Genomic DNA, 18516 nt, shown 5'->3' on the forward strand with positions numbered 1-18516 from the left:
TTTTAGAAATTAAAAACATATTTAATGTTTTTTAAAGATATACGATATAAAATTTTGTATTTCACTTGTGATATTCTTAATAAAATTTCTTAATTCTAGTAAAATTTTCTAAATATATTGAAGAAGAAGAGATAGTCATATTTCAAATATTTAAAGTATCGTGTCTCTTGCAAAAGTTAATATTTCTTTTAATAAGAAAGGAAAAACAGTCTAAAATTATTGATGAAATTTTCATTGGTACATAATACTATTCATTGATTATTGGATATTAATTCAGAAGTTGAAATTTTCAAATAACATCGTTATGAAATCTAGAAATATTATTTTTTTAAAAAAATATCCATTAAAGCAAAATTTGACTAAAACTGATAGTGATATCTGTAGTTTTGTTTTATCTTCTAGTGTTAATGCTAATGTGAAAACATTGAACTTGAATTTATGATGACTAGAAGACGGAAATCCACCTTGGATCTCCTCAATATGCGAAGATGAAAATCTCATTTTCTATCGCAAATCATTGTCTGCAATCACCGGAATCTTGAATGTGAATTTGCATATAGATAATAAGATCCTAGTGGTAGCTTCAAAGTTCTTGTTGGTCGAAATAAAATTCCTTACTACTTAGAAGGAGAAGATTCAATTACAAAAGATTTTTTAACCTATGTTAAAATATGAGTATAAGTATAAAATATTATGTGAGTATTCCTTAAAAAATGTTAGTTATATTTATAGAATGTTTGAACCTATGTTTTTATTGAAACATAATGATAATAATATTTATAATATTAATAAACCTAAGTTGAGCTCATTAGAATAAAGAAGCTTAATAAGTTAATAAATCATACTATTAATATGTCTTAATAAATCATACTAATATAATTGTTGGATCGGATAAAGAGTTATTATCCATTATCTCTAAGGATCTCTCGTCATTCTTAAAATTACTATTTCCATTGTGATTTCATACTCTCTCACAACTTTGTAAGCATTTCCTTTGTTTTCGTGGAAAGGAAAGCATATTCAGTATTCATAATTTTGGTAGTGTTGTTGTTCTTTTTGGTTATTGTTGAAGTGCAAACAAAGTCCCACATTGAGTGAAATAAGGACTGGTCAAGGGTTTATATACACATAGATATCTCCAATGATAAGAGGCCTTTTGGAGTAGTACCAAAAGCAAACCCGTGAGGGCTTGGCCCAAAGCGAACAATATCTTATCATGTGTGGAGTTCTATGTGTGTGTTGAACCTCCCCCAACAACTGTTATTGAAGTCCTGCAACCTGACAGGACTAACCATATTCAACTTCATTGGAAGAACTAGCAACAAAAAAAAAATATTTCTAAAATTTATACTAAAATAAATCATTATAATTGAGATAGAACACCAAATTTAAATATTAAAGACGCAAAGAAGGAACAACCGAAATACGATTAACAAAACTCAACTATCCGAAAATTTATAATTTATACAACTTTTATCTTTTTAAAATTAAAAATAAAAAATAAATTTATTTTCCTCACAAATTGTAATTCTTTTATATTTTCTCTTCTTTTTAATTTAATACATAATATTTCCACAGAACTCGAGGATATAATTAAATAATTCAAAGAAAAAACTATTTTTGCAGTTGCACAACTTTTTATTTTTTGTTCCTATTATTTTATAAATATGTAATTTTAATCTCTATGTAATATTAATTACAAATTTGATATTTCAATTTTTTTAAACTAACAAATTTTAATGTAATGCAATATATAATCACTTGCAAGAATTTATACAAGTAGGTAAGTGATAACAATAGTAATTACTTACTCATTTAAATAAGATATTAATAATGTATTTAGAGTTAATTTTAATACATATTATTCTTTATATATATATATATATATATATATATATATATTTGTTGCTAATAGTTAATAATATGCTAATGGTAGACCAAAATGAATTAATTATAAACAATTGAAAGATTAAATATGTAATGAAAAATTTATAAAAAAAATAAAGTTACAATATGATTGGAATTATAGTATAAAAACTGAATTTAAGCCTTAGTTTAATTTTCTCAATAATTAGTAAAGTTGTCAAGCACGTCTCTGTCACATCAAGTGACTGCGCACTAACAGACACAACTCAGCCACCGACAGCATCATCTCTTTTTACAATCTACCATTTATAATTGTCTAATTATATAAAAATTATAATAAATGATTTGAATAATTATTTTTATTTTCTAAAATATGGAGAAAAATATTTTATTCTTTAAACTTAAAAAAATTATTATAATTAATCAATTTTTGAAAATATAATCTTAATTAATTTAATACTAAATCTAAACTGAAATAACTTGTGTGTTGTAACATCTCAAAAATACAGTAATAAAACCATATAATAGAGTTGATTACATTTCGTAATAAACAGTTCAGTCTTACACTAATAAAACATTTAAAACCGAACGGAGTTAAGTACAGAGTTAATTACAATTTCACAGAAATAAGAAAAAGTCAGGATCGAACGGTTTTACAAAACAATTACCAAACGATCAAAACGAAACATCTAACATCTAAATTAACCGAGCGACCTAAGGTTCGGCCTTAACTTCAACGTCCACCAGATTCTCTTCTTCAATCACTTCTTCTAACAATGCGTCTCCTTCTGCTCACATCCACACGGATGATCATTGCAATTGACAAGACAGACGTACATGGACGAGACAACACAAGAAAACAACAGGGTAAGCTTATGTAATTTAATTCATACATCAACATATAAAGTAAACATTCCAATACTCAAGAAACATTTCAACATAAGTATCATTGCAACGCCTATCACTAGACTGACCGTCCGGACTATATGAATCTGTGTAGCTACAAGCGTTCTTGCACCCGGGTGATGTAGTAACTAGGATACACTCAACAGCTGCCACCCGAGGTTAGCCCTATCCAAAGTACCCCTAAGGACTAGGACCTCCTGCCGTTCCCACACATGACCTACCCTCCTCTACGTGAGGATGAGTACTCATGGAACATCAGGATGAACTGCCAGCATTAGCATAACCACAGTCATACTTTACCAATTCCAATATTCAAGACATGAGTCGTTCCTCCCCGAAACGCTCGTTCAAAATCCACAACCGTTTAATCATCTCATATACTATTCATCCTTTATAATCTTTCACTTTATTATCACTTTCATCATCAGTTACAAGGACATTAAATAACGAACGTTCAGCCCTCTTCAGAACGAGGACGAACGATAAGAACGAGACCAATGATCCTCCCGTTCAGAACAGAATAAGACTAAGAGAGTTACTTTTGGATTTAAGAAATGAGCCGAGTAAAATAGTGAAATATGTGACGAACAGTATTTACCACGTGAGTCAGTTAAATGAACTGACTCTCTTGAGTTCAAACCAATAATTAAGGAATAATTTAAGTATGGAGGCCTTAGGCCGGATCCAATGCAAGAAGAATAATCAAGATGTTAAGGACTATATTTAGAATAGTTCACATACGGAAATTCAATGCCAGTAAATGATCGAACATGGAAAAAGAAATATTACTGAAGTTGGACGAACGCTATTTTATCAAGATTGATTATACATTAGTACGAGCGCTAGGTGTAAGACCGAGCACTACTTAGTACGAGGGTATATATATGTATTACTTTATTTCGAATATCCGGATACAACTATGCTGGGCCGAACGCTCCAACCTAGTGTTTCCCATGAGGACGCTCGTTCTCGAATAGAATTCTCTCCAAATGAAAGAATTCCATTTTTAAAACAGTTTACTAGATAAACCGAACGGTAGGGGACCGTTCGATGACGAACGTACATTATCATAGTGAGAATTTCATATTCAGATTTTCATTTATTTCCAACTCAAGTTTCAACACATCAGTTTATAACCTTATAACTTCACATCAAATATCAATTTACATACTTTATAGAATCCATATTAACAATTCATACTCCAAAATGCTTACTCATATTCACATTCATATACTTCATAAATATCAACCATCATCATAAATATCAACCAGCATGCATCATATTCATTCATTCAACCAACGGACGTTCATACACAACAACTACATACAGATTAAATTAAATAAGCTTCCCTTACCTCTAGTGTAAACGGACGTCCTACTGACTGAAGTTGGTTTGCCAAAGAACTAAGATTCCTTCTACTCTTAACGCTCAACTGCTCTACGAACCAAAATTAAATAATGAACCAACAATGATTCAGAACTAAAACTAAGGAATCATGAAACCAGAACTTGGTTTTCATGTCGATAAGAACGAACGGTTAAGGAGGAGAAAACTTACCAGTTTCAGAACTCATAAATGATCGGTTCAAAATGAAGCTTGGGTCGCCGGGAACACTTCTACGGTTTCTGAATGATGATCGGAGAAGAAAAAGAGTGAGTTACAGTAGAGAGAAGGGAAGTTTCTAGAGGGAAGAAGGAGGAAATGGAAAGTCAGAGTTTGGAAGGAGAAGGTGCGTGCAGAAGAGAATGGGCAGGGTTTTCAGAAAAATCATTTTTCGTTTACCCCACGTCCAAATGGTCGTGCACTCTCCTGTCGACACCTACACTCCACTAACTAACTTCCGAATCTTCCATTCTTGACACCTGGCGTTAGTGCATCAGAGTTTGAGTGCGTTTTTAATGCATCTGAGCATGAGTTTTGGGGTGCATTTAATGAGATTAAACAGGTGGGGTTTGGGTGCATTTAGTGAGGCCTCACATGTGTTCTTTTGGAAACACAGTAATTTAAAGGAGATGGAGTGATAAATTTAAATAGATTTAAGAATAAAATTTGTGTTTTTTTTAAAGATTTAGAGGTGATGATAGAATAAATTTGTTTCAGTGTAAAACTTATGAAAGATTTGATTTATGTAAAATATTAGATGAAATTTTTAATAAATTAAAAATTTTATTAAAATTAAGATTATTAAATTATTTTTTATGTTAAAAGTAATATAAAGTTATACGTAGATGAGTTAGAATTATTATAAATGTTTTTACGAAAAATGTATTGATTGAAATAAATAAATAATACAATATATTTAGTATTAAAAAATTTAATATTTTAATTTTTAATATTAAAATTTAAAATAATTAAATATTTGTTATAACTTAATTAAGAAAATCAATTCAAAATATAATATAACATGGGACGATAACTTATATAAGAAGATATAATTTATGGTTAATCAAAGTCAAGTTGTTTTATTATATAAGTTTGCAACTTATAACAATGTGTACAGAAGCTTAGATGGATTCACTACTCACTTTCCATCACCAAACAAAAGGCACACAATACCTACTTCCATAATATATCACCTATAATAAAGAATTAAATTCAAATCAAGTGTAAAAAAATTTCATCAAACAAAACACATGCCAACATTATCACCTCCATCCACGAGCACACTCGCAGGAACCCCCTAACCACGAATCACCAAAATCCACATAAACTGAACCACTCAACCATCTTCAATGATGAAATTATCTTCACCAAAAATGGTCACCACCACGTCGCCTCACCAATGACCACCACAGGTCTTCGATTCAACTCTTGAATCACCTCGTATAACATGTCCAACACTTTCTACAACACAATAAATTTTTTAGAACAAACGAAAGTTTTGGAACCGATTCTAAGCACGAGAAAACAAATTCCAACACTCTGGAATCAGTTCCAAACAAAACATAACAGATTCCAATACCCTAAAATTTGTTAATGCATCTTTAACAAATTCTTAAGGATTTAGCTTTGAGTTGAATCATTCTTGCTTCATGTTTTGGAAATTGTTAAAAGTGGAAGCTTAATTTTCTGCGTTTCATTGTCAAAGTCTTATATAAACCACACTAAAGTTACTGAACAAGGTCGGTGTGGTGTTGTATTCTTCTGCAATACAATATACATTGGCTTATTATCTAGGATAACTATAATTTAGAAAGAAAGCAAAGGTGGCACGTGGTTGAAATGTACACACGTGTATGAGAGAGACAGAACATAATGGCTGCTGCATACGTTAGTTCATCCCTTCCCTAGATGCTCTGTCTTGGTATGTATGGTTTCATCTTCCTACTCTTGTGTCTGCGGATATTATATTATTTTCTTTCTCTCTGTTATTTTCTTTGTTTATTTTCTTCTATATAAACCTCACACACCACTCTATCTTTTCACACAGTTCTCTTTCTCTCTTTTCTCTGTTCTCTGTTCTCTGTTCTCTGTTCTTAAAAATTTCAGTTTTTTTTGGGTGAATTACGTTGCCATCATCACCATGGCCATGAAAAGTGCTGCTTCCTCTGCCATTCGCTCTCTGCTTTCCTCGTCCTCTTCCACTTTCTCCAGAAACCTTCATGTAACTAAACTTTCAAATATCTTCTTCATCTTCTTTCTCCCATCTTTACTACACTTTTTATTTTTTGATAAAAATCCAAGTTTCTCCAAAACAATTCTTTCCCATACACATGACAGTTGGATCGGAATCTCACCATCAATTTTAATCACTGACCCAGTTTTACTTTTTCATCAAAGTAAAAATGCCCAGTGAAAATACTAAGTTATTCATTCAGATGATGAGCATGATTAATTTTTTCTTAGGCAAGATCATGAATGATATTTAGTGCTTGAACTTTGGTTTATGCCTGATTGTGAATGTATATTTTTTTCTTATGGTTGAGAATAGGCTCCGGCTGAGAGGAAGAAGATTGTGGGAGTGTTCTACAAAGGGGGTGAGTATGCTAAGTTGAATCCCAATTTTGTGGGATGTGTTGAAGGAGCATTGGGTATTCGTGAGTGGCTTGAATCACTGGGTCATCAGTATATTGTCACTGATGATAAAGAAGGACCAAATTCTGGTTAGTATATCTTCAAAACTTAATTTAACTTCATCTAATATTGTTTATCTTGAAACTTCATTTGATTTACCTACCTAATGCTTCAAACTTATGACTATTTCTTACTTGATGCAGAACTTGATAAACACCTACATGATGCACATATCATCATATCTACTCCATTTCATCCTGCATATGTCACTGCTGAGAGAATAAAGAAAGCCAAGAATCTAGAGCTGCTTTTGACTGCCGGAATTGGTTCCGACCACGTTGATCTCAAGGCTGCTGCTGCTGCTGGTTTGACTGTGGCAGAGGTAACCGGAAGCAACGTGGTGTCGGTTGCCGAGGATGAACTGCTGAGAATCCTTGTTCTTGTGAGGAATTTCTTGCCAGGGTATCATCAAGCTGTTAATGGGGAATGGAATGTTGCTGGCATTGCACACAGAGCGTATGATCTTGAAGGCAAGACAATAGGAACTGTTGGTGCTGGACGAATTGGGAAGCTTTTACTGCAGAGGTTGAAACCTTTTAACTGTAATCTTTTGTACTACGATAGACTCAGGATGAATCCTGAATTGGAGAAAGAGATTGGAGCAAAGTTTGAGGAGGAGCTTGATGCTATGCTTCCAAAGTGTGATGTAATTGTTATCAACATGCCTCTCACTGAGCAGACAAGGTATACTTTTACTATCTCAATTACTCAAAATCATGCTATGTATAATTTCTGTAACTTTCACAAGTTATTCATTCATAGATAACAGAACGTAAGAATAACAGGTGTTTTGGTTTGTATTATGTATATTCCATGGTGTGTTAATATTGAGATTCTGTGAGCCTAAGAGATGAGTAGTGAGGAAAGTTATTTGTGTTTCAGAGGATTGTTTGACAAAAACAGAATTGCTAAGTGCAAGAAAGGTGTGGTGATCGTTAACAATGCTCGAGGGGCAATCATGGACACTCAGGCAATTGCTGATGCTTGCACTAGTGGCCATGTTGCAGGTAACTCTAAAACCAGTTCACAGAAAATTCTTTCCACCACCAAAACATATGAAACTGCAATAATGATTTTTGTGATGAACAATTTGTATAGGTTATGGAGGGGATGTTTGGCCTGTGCAACCAGCTCCAAAGGATCATCCGTGGCGATTCATGCCAAATCATGCAATGACTCCTCATATTTCTGGCACTACCATAGATGCACAGGTATTATTGAGTTTTTGTAGTACTTAGGTTCTTTCATTATGTGAAACACTGATATTCATAATAATGAAACTTGTGCAGTTACGTTATGCTGCTGGTGTTAAAGACATGTTGGATAGGCACTTCAGGGGTGAAGACTTTCCTGAACAAAACTACATTGTTAAGGAGGGTCAACTCGCAAGCCAATATCGATGAAGTACTCTGTATTAACGTGGCCTTAGGAACTTCCATTTTCAAGGCTGACATATGAGAAAATAATGATCCAGAGGGCACTCTAATTGCATAATGTTTGTGCTTTGTCTTTGAACTTGCTTATGATTGAAAAAATAAATAAAAAGATGTAACGAACACTCTCAATGTTCCTTGTATTTTGATCTTGTGTTTTCAAATTTGGATGTGCTACTTGTTTTGCATGAAATATATACTCAGGATGTCACGTTATATTCTACTAAATATAACAAAAATTAATTAACAAAAAATAAAGTAAAAATTCCCCCATTTTTACAACTCTCACATATTCAATAATTTAAGGTTTATTGAAACTGATAAAAAATTAAAATTAGAAAATGATAAGGAGAGAAGACTAGGGCTGACTAAGCATAATGAAAAGCAGTAGCCAAAAAGTCATAAATGAGCAAAGTGGAAAGATAAGAGAAATAGAAGGGTGGCACGTGGGAACTAACTAGGCACACGTGTGTAACAGTGAACAAATTTAAAGGAGAAACAGACAGAATACAGAGTCTCACAAAAGCAAAGGTTGCAACTGGTGATTTTTTCTTCCCTCTCCAACTTTTCACCTTTCTATTCTTTCAATTTTTCTCTTCATCTTCTTATTATTTTTATTTATCTTATCGTAACAGTAATAATTAATTGCAATTTAAATTTTGTGCTGTGAATAAAATTTTCTCAGACAAATCATCATGGCCATGAAACGGGCTGTTGGTTCCTCTGCAATTCGCTCTCTGTTTTCTTCCACCTTCTTCAGAAACCTTCATGTAAGTAAGTTCGATTAATTTTTCCTTGTTCGATTTTACTTTTATTCTTTTATAAATTGATTTCTGAAACTCGTGATTCTGTGTTAACTGTGTTTTTTTAGCATTTTTGTTCTTGTTCTTACATAACCGGTGGTGAGATCCGGCTTTGCTGTTGTTTGTGTGTTGCATGCGTGAACCGTCACCATCTCGTGATGCTAAAGTTTGTTTCTCACTCTGTGAGGTGTGTTTCTTCTGACTGGTTCACTTTCCATCGGAAGTACACGCGTCCGAATTTCCATACCATCAAACTTTTGTGCTGGATGGATTTTTTCACAGTAACTCTCTTCACGGAATATTTTTGAAAAATACTTTTTATCTTCGTCCATCTTTAGTTTGGAAATATTATATATATATATATATATGTAAAATATTATAATTAATTTAACAAAACAAAATTTTATAATTTTTATTTTTCTTAAATGATATAAGTATATAATAATATTATAATTTATAATAAATATTTATTGATTAAGCTTTAATTATTAATTATAATTCAATAATTTAGTATACTCATTAAAGATGTTAATTAATTAGTTACTTAAGTGTATTTTTTATTTTTAAAACTTACATATATTTTTAAATGAGAAAAACTGACAAGTCAGGAATCATAATCCTGTCTGACAGATGAGTCTCTCCTAGTCTGTATTTGACAGTCCTAACTTGTATTTGGTGGACCACAGACCAAAAACCAATTCGATTTACATGATTTGTAACCCCACCACTTTTCATCTAAATATTAAAAAAATAGATTATAAAAAAGTAGACAGGGAGAATTAAGAGTAGCTTGATCATTTTTAAAAGTTGAAATGATCATGCAATTTCTGTTGGAATACTTTTATATTATCAACCACCTAATAAAAGCTATGAATGATGATTTTTAAAATAATTAGTATAAATATTTAATGGATTTGTATGTTATGATATTTTTTATTGGATGAAGGTGTGAAACTATTTTATAAAAAAGTTACTTTTATAATTATAAAATGCACAGTCTCATTGTTAATGCTTTATTTTACTTTTTAAATATAAACTTTACTTTATAATTTTCAGTTTTAATTTATAAAATTTGTCACCTTATTGTTTATTTTGAATATATTTTCTCTTAAAACATTTATATACAAAAGAACCTCTGAAAAATATTTTTTTTTCTATTTTCAAAACTACTATTTAAAAATTGAAAATTAATTTAAAAAATAATGTAACCATTTGAAAAAATTAGTAGAAAAAAACACAAAATAGAAAGACAAAATAAAGGGGTCCAAACTAATATTATAGTGTGATAAACCATAAACCCTCTTCATCTCAACAAAAAGGGCAGCAGGCACTTATGGATTTAAAATTTATTAAAAATTCTTAAATAAAAATATAAATGTCCATATTTTTATATTTTTCAATAAATAATATCACTCAATAACAGTTGCATTAAAAAAATATTATTCTCATTTGTATTCATTCTTTATGTCAGCAATTTTAATTTTTGTCTATGTATTTTTGCTGAGGCCAAGGTGAAACTTGTTCATCATGCATAGGCTTAGACACCGTGTCTGACCTACGTGTCATAACCAAGCAACTCCACTTTTCTATATAATCCACCCTTCTTCTCTCCCACAGACACATACCAGCAAGAAATCTTTCATTTGCATCTCTTAGTTCTCCTTTTCATCATTTGTATTGCTATTCTGTTTTAAATTTCTTCCTCAGTCATGAGTGCTAACACACAAGATGCACAAGAATACCTAGTTGAAGTCCAGACAACAACTCAAGAAACCGTTGTTACTCCACTAGACAACACATCCTCAAAAAATGTGTGTTAGTGAATGTTTATTTATGCTGCTGACCATGATTGAGTTTCTCATGCAACATCATGATTAATATTGTTTCCTTCAACTCTGTTTATGCATGACTGTGATTGATTTATGTACTTTTCCCTGTAATTGAAAATAGGTGTCAGGTGAAAAGAAGAAGATTGTGGGAGTGTTCTACAAGGGGAATGAGTATGCAAAACTGAATCCTGATTTTGTGGGCTGTGTTGAAGGAGCATTGGGTATACGCCAGTGGCTGGAATCCCAGGGCCATCAGTATATTGTCACTGATGACAAAGAAGGACCAGATTCTGGTTAGTAGCTTGCTAATCGATTCAAGTTTATATATCTTGAGATTTGAGTGTTGCTTGATGAATCAATCTCACCAATTTCCATGTGTTATTATTATTTTATTAAAAATATGGTGATGTATCATGTGAAGATAAGCATGTTTCATAATTTTTTCTGAAACATTATGGTAATAACACTGTGGAAGGTGAATGTAGTTTTCCCTTAAAGTTTATAATTGGTTGAACTTATGGCTGTTTATTGTTTTTTCTGTTGCAGAACTTGAGAGAAATCTTTATGATGCACATGTTATAATATCTACTCCATTTCATCCTGCCTATGTCACTGCTGAAAGAATAAAGAAAGCCAAAAATTTAGAGTTGCTTTTGACTGCTGGCATTGGGTCAGATCACATTGATCTCAAGGCTGCAGCTGCTGCTGGTATAACTGTGGCAGAGGTCACTGGAAGCAATGTGGTGTCAGTTGCTGAGGATGAACTCATGAGAATCCTCATTCTAATTAGGAATTTCCTTCCAGGGTACCATCAGTCTGTTAATGGGGAATGGAATGTTGCTGGCATTGCTCACAGAGCTTATGATCTTGAAGGAAAGACAGTAGGAACAGTAGGTGCCGGAAGAATTGGGAAGCTTTTACTCCAAAGGTTGAAACCTTTTAACTGTAATCTTCTGTATTTTGATCGGATTAGGATGGACCTTGGATTGGAGAAAGAGATTGGAGCAAAGTTTGAGGAGGACCTTGATGCCATGCTTCCAAAGTGTGATGTTATTGTTATCAACACACCTCTTACTGAGCAAACAAGGTATACTTTCAATATCTCAGTCAATACAAAAATCATTCACTCTTGAAATCTCAAGCAAATTATTAATTTCACTCTTGAATGCTATTTGTTGAAACATGAGATCTGTATGAATATTGAAATTCTTTTAGCATTTTCTAGTGAGGAGTAGTGACCAGTGATTTTTGTGATACAGGGGATTGTTTGACAAAGATAAAATTTCCAAGTGCAAGAAAGGTGTCTTGATTGTTAACAATGCTAGAGGGGCTATTATGGACACCCAAGCAGTTGCTGATGCTTGTTCAAATGGCCATGTGGCAGGTAATTCTAAAACCAGTTCACAGTAGCAAAACAAGAAAACTAGTATTGTAAGTCGATGATATTATAACCCATTCATGGTTCTTAACATATATGTATATAATATCAAATTATCAACAACTGATTTTTTTTACCAAATTACTTATGTTACTCTGCAAAATGGAAAGTAAGTTGTTCTGTTATGTCCCCAAGTGACAACCTTTTGGGATAGCTATTCATGACAATATTATCTGAAAAACAGACAATTTAGATTGTGGTTTGTTACTATTCTTTGTTGAATTGTCATCTCTAATTAAACTTTGACCCCCTTTCCAAATCTCTTAATTGTACAGGTTACAGTGGTGATGTTTGGTTCCCACAACCAGCTCCAAAAGATCATCCATGGCGCTACATGCCAAACCATGCCATGACTCCTCATGTTTCTGGCACTACCATAGATGCACAGGTATTTTAACTTCTGTCTATAGCATCAGCTTATCCTTATCCTTTTGTGTTCTTTCACTCGAATAACACTAAATGATAATAAACCAAACTTGTGCAGCTACGTTATGCTGCTGGTGTGAAAGACATGCTTGATAGGCACTTCAGGGGTGAAGACTTTCCAGAGCAGAACTACATTGTGAAGGAGGGTCAACTTGCAAGCCAATATCGGTGAAGGATATCAATATGGTCTTAGAAACTTCCATTTCTAAGGCCAACAATGGAAGAGCAAATAAAGATTCAGAGAGCCCTTTGATTTTGCGATGTACTTGTTTTGTTGAATTTGAACTACTTTAATTAATCTCAAATAAAATTGCAAGGAACTCTATGTTCCATGCATGGATCTTTTGTTTTTCGAATTTAAATGTGCTGCTTGAAATTAGTACTTATTGGCATGATGCATTAGAACCAAAATCCTGTTAGTCTTTTATGTTTACTTTTTATTTTCTTAAACTTAGCTTTTACTAAACTTTGTTTTGCAGTTTCAAATAAGGTTTAAAACAATATACTTTCAGGCTTTGCGACAGTCAAAATCATTCATTATTTGAATATATTGAAAATTGAAGATCATATTATCTTTTTATATATTTTATATTTCACATCTAATAGCAACAATAATAAGTTTAACCACATCATTATGACAAAAAGAGAGTTATCATTTCAATTTATACTATTAAATAAATTATTTACAGTTTTACATTTTTTTCCATAAATGTTTGATAAGATTTCATTTTAATAAATATTTTGAAGTAATTTATCTTTAAATACTGTTTAATATTTATCGATGTTTGGTATTGTCTGTTTCTACGATATCACCGTAAATGAGGTACCTTTCTCATCTTGTTTCAATCTTATTTCATGATGCTTTTGTAAAATCAGTAACTTGGGTTATGATTTTTTTTACTTTATATATATATATATATATATATATATATATATATATATATATATATATATACACACACACACAAATATATATATATATATATATATATATATATATATATATATATATATATATAATGAATTAATTATATATCATTTGTTTAAAAAATATGTAATGCCAATAAACTTTTTTTTTATGGCGTACCACATAGCACATAGATTAATGGACATGAAATTGTTGAACTTAATGCATTGTATGTTGTTTCAGTTATAAATGTTTGAGTGCTAATTATGCAATTGTATCAAATAATAAAAAACGAGAGTTCTCTGTTTTGGAATACAAATATAGCCTTTGTACACAATTTTGAAGAATATCTATATCAAATTGGTCCAAAACAAGAAAGAAGGTGATTTGATTAATTGATATTTAAAATTGATTACAATGTGCTTTGATTAAAAAAAATCACTTGGTTCAATTACTTTACTTTTGAGAATTAGACAACACTCTTTTCCATATTAGTTTGGTGCATTAAAATTTGTAGAAGTACTTTTCAAACTCTATCCCAAACACAGTACAGCTTATTGTGTTATAAAACCCTTCCTTAGATCTCTCTTTTGATCACATTCTTAAACAACAACAACAAAAAATGGTGCTTTAATATATTATTGTTGTGCATGTTGGTGATTTACTTTAAAAAATTAAATACATTGCTATTCAATGGCAATAAAGGAAAAATTAAATATATTTTCAAGTGTTTATTCCTAAGCCAGGAAAATTCATTTATACTTTTCTTTTTTATATTAAAATGATTATTAGACACGCATAGGAATGAAAATAGAAGAAAGAAAATATGTAAATTATATTTAAAAATAATAATTAAGTGTATCCATCATCAGCAATATGTTTAAAACAAAAATAAAAGGTTTAGGAATATGCATATATGCATATAATTGGTAACTAAATAAAGTATTAATAGATGAATAAAAAAGGACAACAGAAAGTGATGAATTTATTTTAGTTATGAAAAAGTAAGTGTTTATCATCGGATTTCAATTTTGATTCCTCTTTTACAATCATCTTTGACACTTGAAATGAAATGAATGGGTCCGAAATCAGGAAGTTGAATATGATCATGTCCTGTTCTATACACTCTCGAATATCTTGGATCTTTTGGAACTGTGCATGTTTTGTATCCTATCTCGTCCACAAACACCACGTTGTGCACAGAAGGATTGTAATTGAAAACTGCACATACAAAACAATTTTGTAAAACAAATATTACAAAGAAAAATAAGGATACAACATTTTTTAACATCATTTACGTGTCATTATGTGATTGGTTCATATTAATGTTTATGATTATTATTATTATTATTGACTGTGAAGTTATTTTGGATCAATCACACAATGATATGTAAATAATATTAAAATGTTGTTAAAAAAATGTTGTCAAATATCATTATCCTACGTCAAATACTTCTTACCAATATAAACAAAAAGTTAGAATACAATGGTAATTCAAGTTAGATCACTTATAATACATCGATATTTTAAGTTGAATGTTTTAAAATATCTCATTTATAATATGATGGAAAATAATTTATAACACTGATCATATTCATTTTGAAATCATTTGAATTTTTCATTAAAAGAAACCTCGGACACTCCGACACCAATAAAACATAAGCATTTCATATATGGAAAAATCATGATTATAACCTAAAACTTTGAAGTAATATGTTTGTTTGTGAATCTTCTTACAAATTTAGAAATATGGATTTTCAGCTTAGCTTTTGATTCTGTCCTTTGTTTAGTCTTCAAAACATAATTATGAAAACATAAGCATTTCATATATGAACATGTTTTAAAAAAAAATTAAAAACCTTCTTAATACATTAACTTAAAGTATATTTGAGAGACTTAATAGAAAGAAAGTAAAAAAAAAAATCAATAAAATTCATAAACACTTAATAAAAAATATGCAAAGAAAAAGCACTAACCGAGCACATCACCAGAAGCAATGTTCTTGTCCTTAGGCCAATCAGTAACATTAAAGGTCCAACATATATCCTCTGAGCATGAACCATCTTTTTTCCCAACCACATAGGTTCTTGCATCAACCAAATCAGACAAAACCAGCAACATACCTAAAACGACCATCACTGCAACAATGTTTCTTCCCTCACCCATTTTTTCAGATGTGTTATCACCAACCTAAGTTCAACCCTTTTATACTTTCACAGACTCTGTTCTGCTTCATCTTTCAATATTATTCACGTTAAATAATTCGCTTCAATACTGATATTATTCATAAACATACCTATTAAAGATTATTTAATCAACATATTGTTCTTTTCCAGTCTTTTTTTACAGCTGACAGTTTTGGTCAATGGTAATAATCATATTAGTAACTGAAGTTTTAGTAATAATTTTTTTTTTAAAACAATTGATGATCTATTAATTTTTTTCTTTCTGATTTATTCTTAATTAATACTTTTATTAAAACGGTCAGTCCATTAACTTTGTTCGCATTTTTTTTAAAGACAGATTGTCCTTTCTATATAATATAACAATTGTCAATTTTAATTAATATCTAAGATTTGATTCCACCACATTCATATATATCTTTTTTTTATGATATTAATAACACTATCATTTGAAGAAAAAAAATGTGGTAGTTAGAAATAGGCTTAATACCCTATTTTGTCCCCATGTCAAATTAGTCAATCCTTTAAATTATCTAAGTAGAAGAAAGAGAAAAATAATTAACGCCGTTTGTACGGATTTAACGGGAGGATTTCATTGATGCAAATTTTATTAAGTGAGGACGTAATTGACGCATTTTTTAAAGATGGACTAATTTGACATTTTCGAGCGAAGCTGGGGACAAAATAGGGTATTAAGCCTTAGAAATACTTGGTTGTGGACTCGGTTTTTTGGGTTATAAATAAAAGTAAATATATAATATTTCAATGCTACATTTACTTTCATCCGTCTCTCTTATATATAATGGCCATTTATGACAAAAGTATGTTGGTAATTAGAAATATTCTATCTTTAGAATAACTATGAATACGTTTTTTTGAGTAATAAATAAAAATAAATGTAGTATTTGAATTTAAAAATTATATATTTATTGTTATGCCATAAAGAATTTTAAATTGCATTCGTTGGGATGGGATAAGAATATTGTTTTTATTTCCAAGATTTTCTTTGAATTAAAACTTGTCTTGAAACTGTAAAAGAGTAAGATCAATTAAATTTTTGTTAATGAACATTTATATATATATATATATATATATATATATATATATATATATAGTGATGTAAAATAAAATTATAAAAATGAAAATTACAGCTATCCTTTTAATTAGTAGACGAGAATTTTATGACAGTTATTTATTTCAATTTAAATACCTAAAATACAAAAAGAAAAAAGAACAAAGCCAATAAAATTCAACTTGATTCATTTTATTCATAAAGATTATTAAAAGTTATAAACAATGTTTTTATAAATATAATTAAACAACTTGTAGATAATGATTACATAACTTTTTGAATGGGACTTTAAAAGTTTGTAGATATATATTTTTTAAATTAAATTATTTTTTAATTAATTACTTATAAGAGTAATAAAACTATATATATATATATATATATATATATATATATATATATATATATGTTTGTATGTATATATATTATTGTTATAGAAATGTAAATATACGTATGCCTTTTTGCATGTTTATATATATTTTGCGAGCAAATAAATAATTATCTTTTTAAGTTAATATAACTATTTTACGGATTTTATCTCTCAACATTTTTATACTATTTTATTTAAATTTAATATTTTAAAACTAAAATAGTTATATATAATAAAAAATTATTTTTAAAATAAATAAAAATTAGTTATATTTATTTTTATAAATATATATTTTTTTGTTATGTATGTATTTTCCCTAGGTGTAAAATTTTGTAAGTAATATTTAGTGTATTTATTTGTTTCTCTTTCCACCATTAAAAAATAATTAAATAATATTTTATTTTAGAAATGATCTTTATTTTACATTTTTTTATCACATTTACTTGTATGAACTTTATAATTTTATTAATTAATAAATTATTCCCCATAAATATAAATTGAATAATGACATCTTATTATAGTAACCAAAATAAATAAATATAATTATCTTGCAAACTGAAATTGGAGAGAATAGTTTTTGTATCGGCATTGCTACAATCAAAGACTAAAACTGAAGTTAACAACCACATACATGTCAAGAACAGTTTCCTAACATCGCCATGATCAAAACACACAAATTGATAAGCACAAATGCCATCATTTTATTAGATATATCAAAGAGATGAAAGACTAAATTATGCTGGAATGATCGCAACTTTGGTTCCTTTTTGGCAGAGACGATTGATACTACAAATGTAGTAACTTGGTCCTTCTGGAACTTGAATATAATCATGTCCTGTCCGATACACTATTGGATTTTTTCCAGGATTACATGTTCTGTATCCTTCCTCGTCCACAAGAGTAACATCACGCGTAAAAAGATCGTAATTGAATACTGCAATTACAAAACCATCAAATCAACGTAAGTTTCATGCATATATGATTATTGTGTTTGTAGCTGAGAAGCAGATGATACTAACCTAGAATATCTCCAGATTTAATGGTCTTGTTTTTAGGCCAATCACTGATTCCATTGGCCCAACATACGTCTTGTAAGCATGTTCCATCTTTTTTCCCAACATAAAACAGCTTTCCATAAACCATTTCTGTTGAAACCACCAACATACTAAGAACCACCATTGTTACTGCAAAATTGTGTCTTCTCTCACCCAT

General features: G+C 30.2%; 3 protein-coding genes and 1 pseudogene across 4 annotated transcripts; 2 read left to right on the plus strand and 2 right to left on the minus strand.

Moving 5' to 3' along the window:
* Window positions 1-6158: 6158 nt before the first annotated feature.
* LOC124842268 (formate dehydrogenase 1, mitochondrial) lies at window positions 6159-8449 on the plus strand. Its single transcript, XM_047318715.2, has 6 exons — window positions 6159-6376; window positions 6704-6875; window positions 6990-7530; window positions 7729-7853; window positions 7945-8057; window positions 8136-8449. Exons 1-6 carry the CDS (start codon window positions 6296-6298, stop codon window positions 8247-8249), a joined length of 1146 nt encoding a protein of 381 aa, XP_047174671.1. The 5' UTR covers window positions 6159-6295; the 3' UTR covers window positions 8250-8449.
* Window positions 8450-8760: 311 nt separating this feature from the next.
* Window positions 8761-13161, plus strand: LOC124842269 (formate dehydrogenase 1, mitochondrial-like). 2 transcript variants are annotated; one of them, XM_088112373.1, is made up of 7 exons: window positions 8761-8820; window positions 8965-9049; window positions 11033-11204; window positions 11458-11998; window positions 12171-12295; window positions 12625-12737; window positions 12834-13161. In XM_088112373.1, exons 2-7 carry the CDS (start codon window positions 8975-8977, stop codon window positions 12945-12947), a joined length of 1140 nt encoding a protein of 379 aa, XP_087968499.1. In that variant the 5' UTR covers window positions 8761-8820; window positions 8965-8974; the 3' UTR covers window positions 12948-13161. The 2 variants fall into 2 exon arrangements, with proteins under 2 accessions (XP_087968499.1, XP_087968498.1); XM_088112372.1 differs by lacking the exons at window positions 8761-8820; window positions 8965-9049 and adding an exon at window positions 10696-10893.
* A 1536-nt stretch (window positions 13162-14697) lies between these two features.
* On the minus strand, window positions 14698-15839 carry LOC124842270 (basic blue protein-like). The gene is made up of 2 exons (XM_047318717.2): window positions 15659-15839; window positions 14698-14903 (listed from the first exon to the last, which is right to left on the minus strand). Exons 1-2 carry the CDS (start codon window positions 15816-15818, stop codon window positions 14698-14700), a joined length of 366 nt encoding a protein of 121 aa, XP_047174673.2. The 5' UTR covers window positions 15819-15839.
* A 2199-nt stretch (window positions 15840-18038) lies between these two features.
* LOC124842271 (basic blue protein pseudogene) lies at window positions 18039-18516 on the minus strand (annotated as a pseudogene).

The sequence above is a fragment of the Vigna umbellata genome, chromosome 4, assembly GCF_029865625.1.
Source record: "Vigna umbellata cultivar VRB3 chromosome 4, Vumbellata_1.0, whole genome shotgun sequence".
Classification (NCBI taxonomy): domain Eukaryota; kingdom Viridiplantae; phylum Streptophyta; class Magnoliopsida; order Fabales; family Fabaceae; genus Vigna; species Vigna umbellata.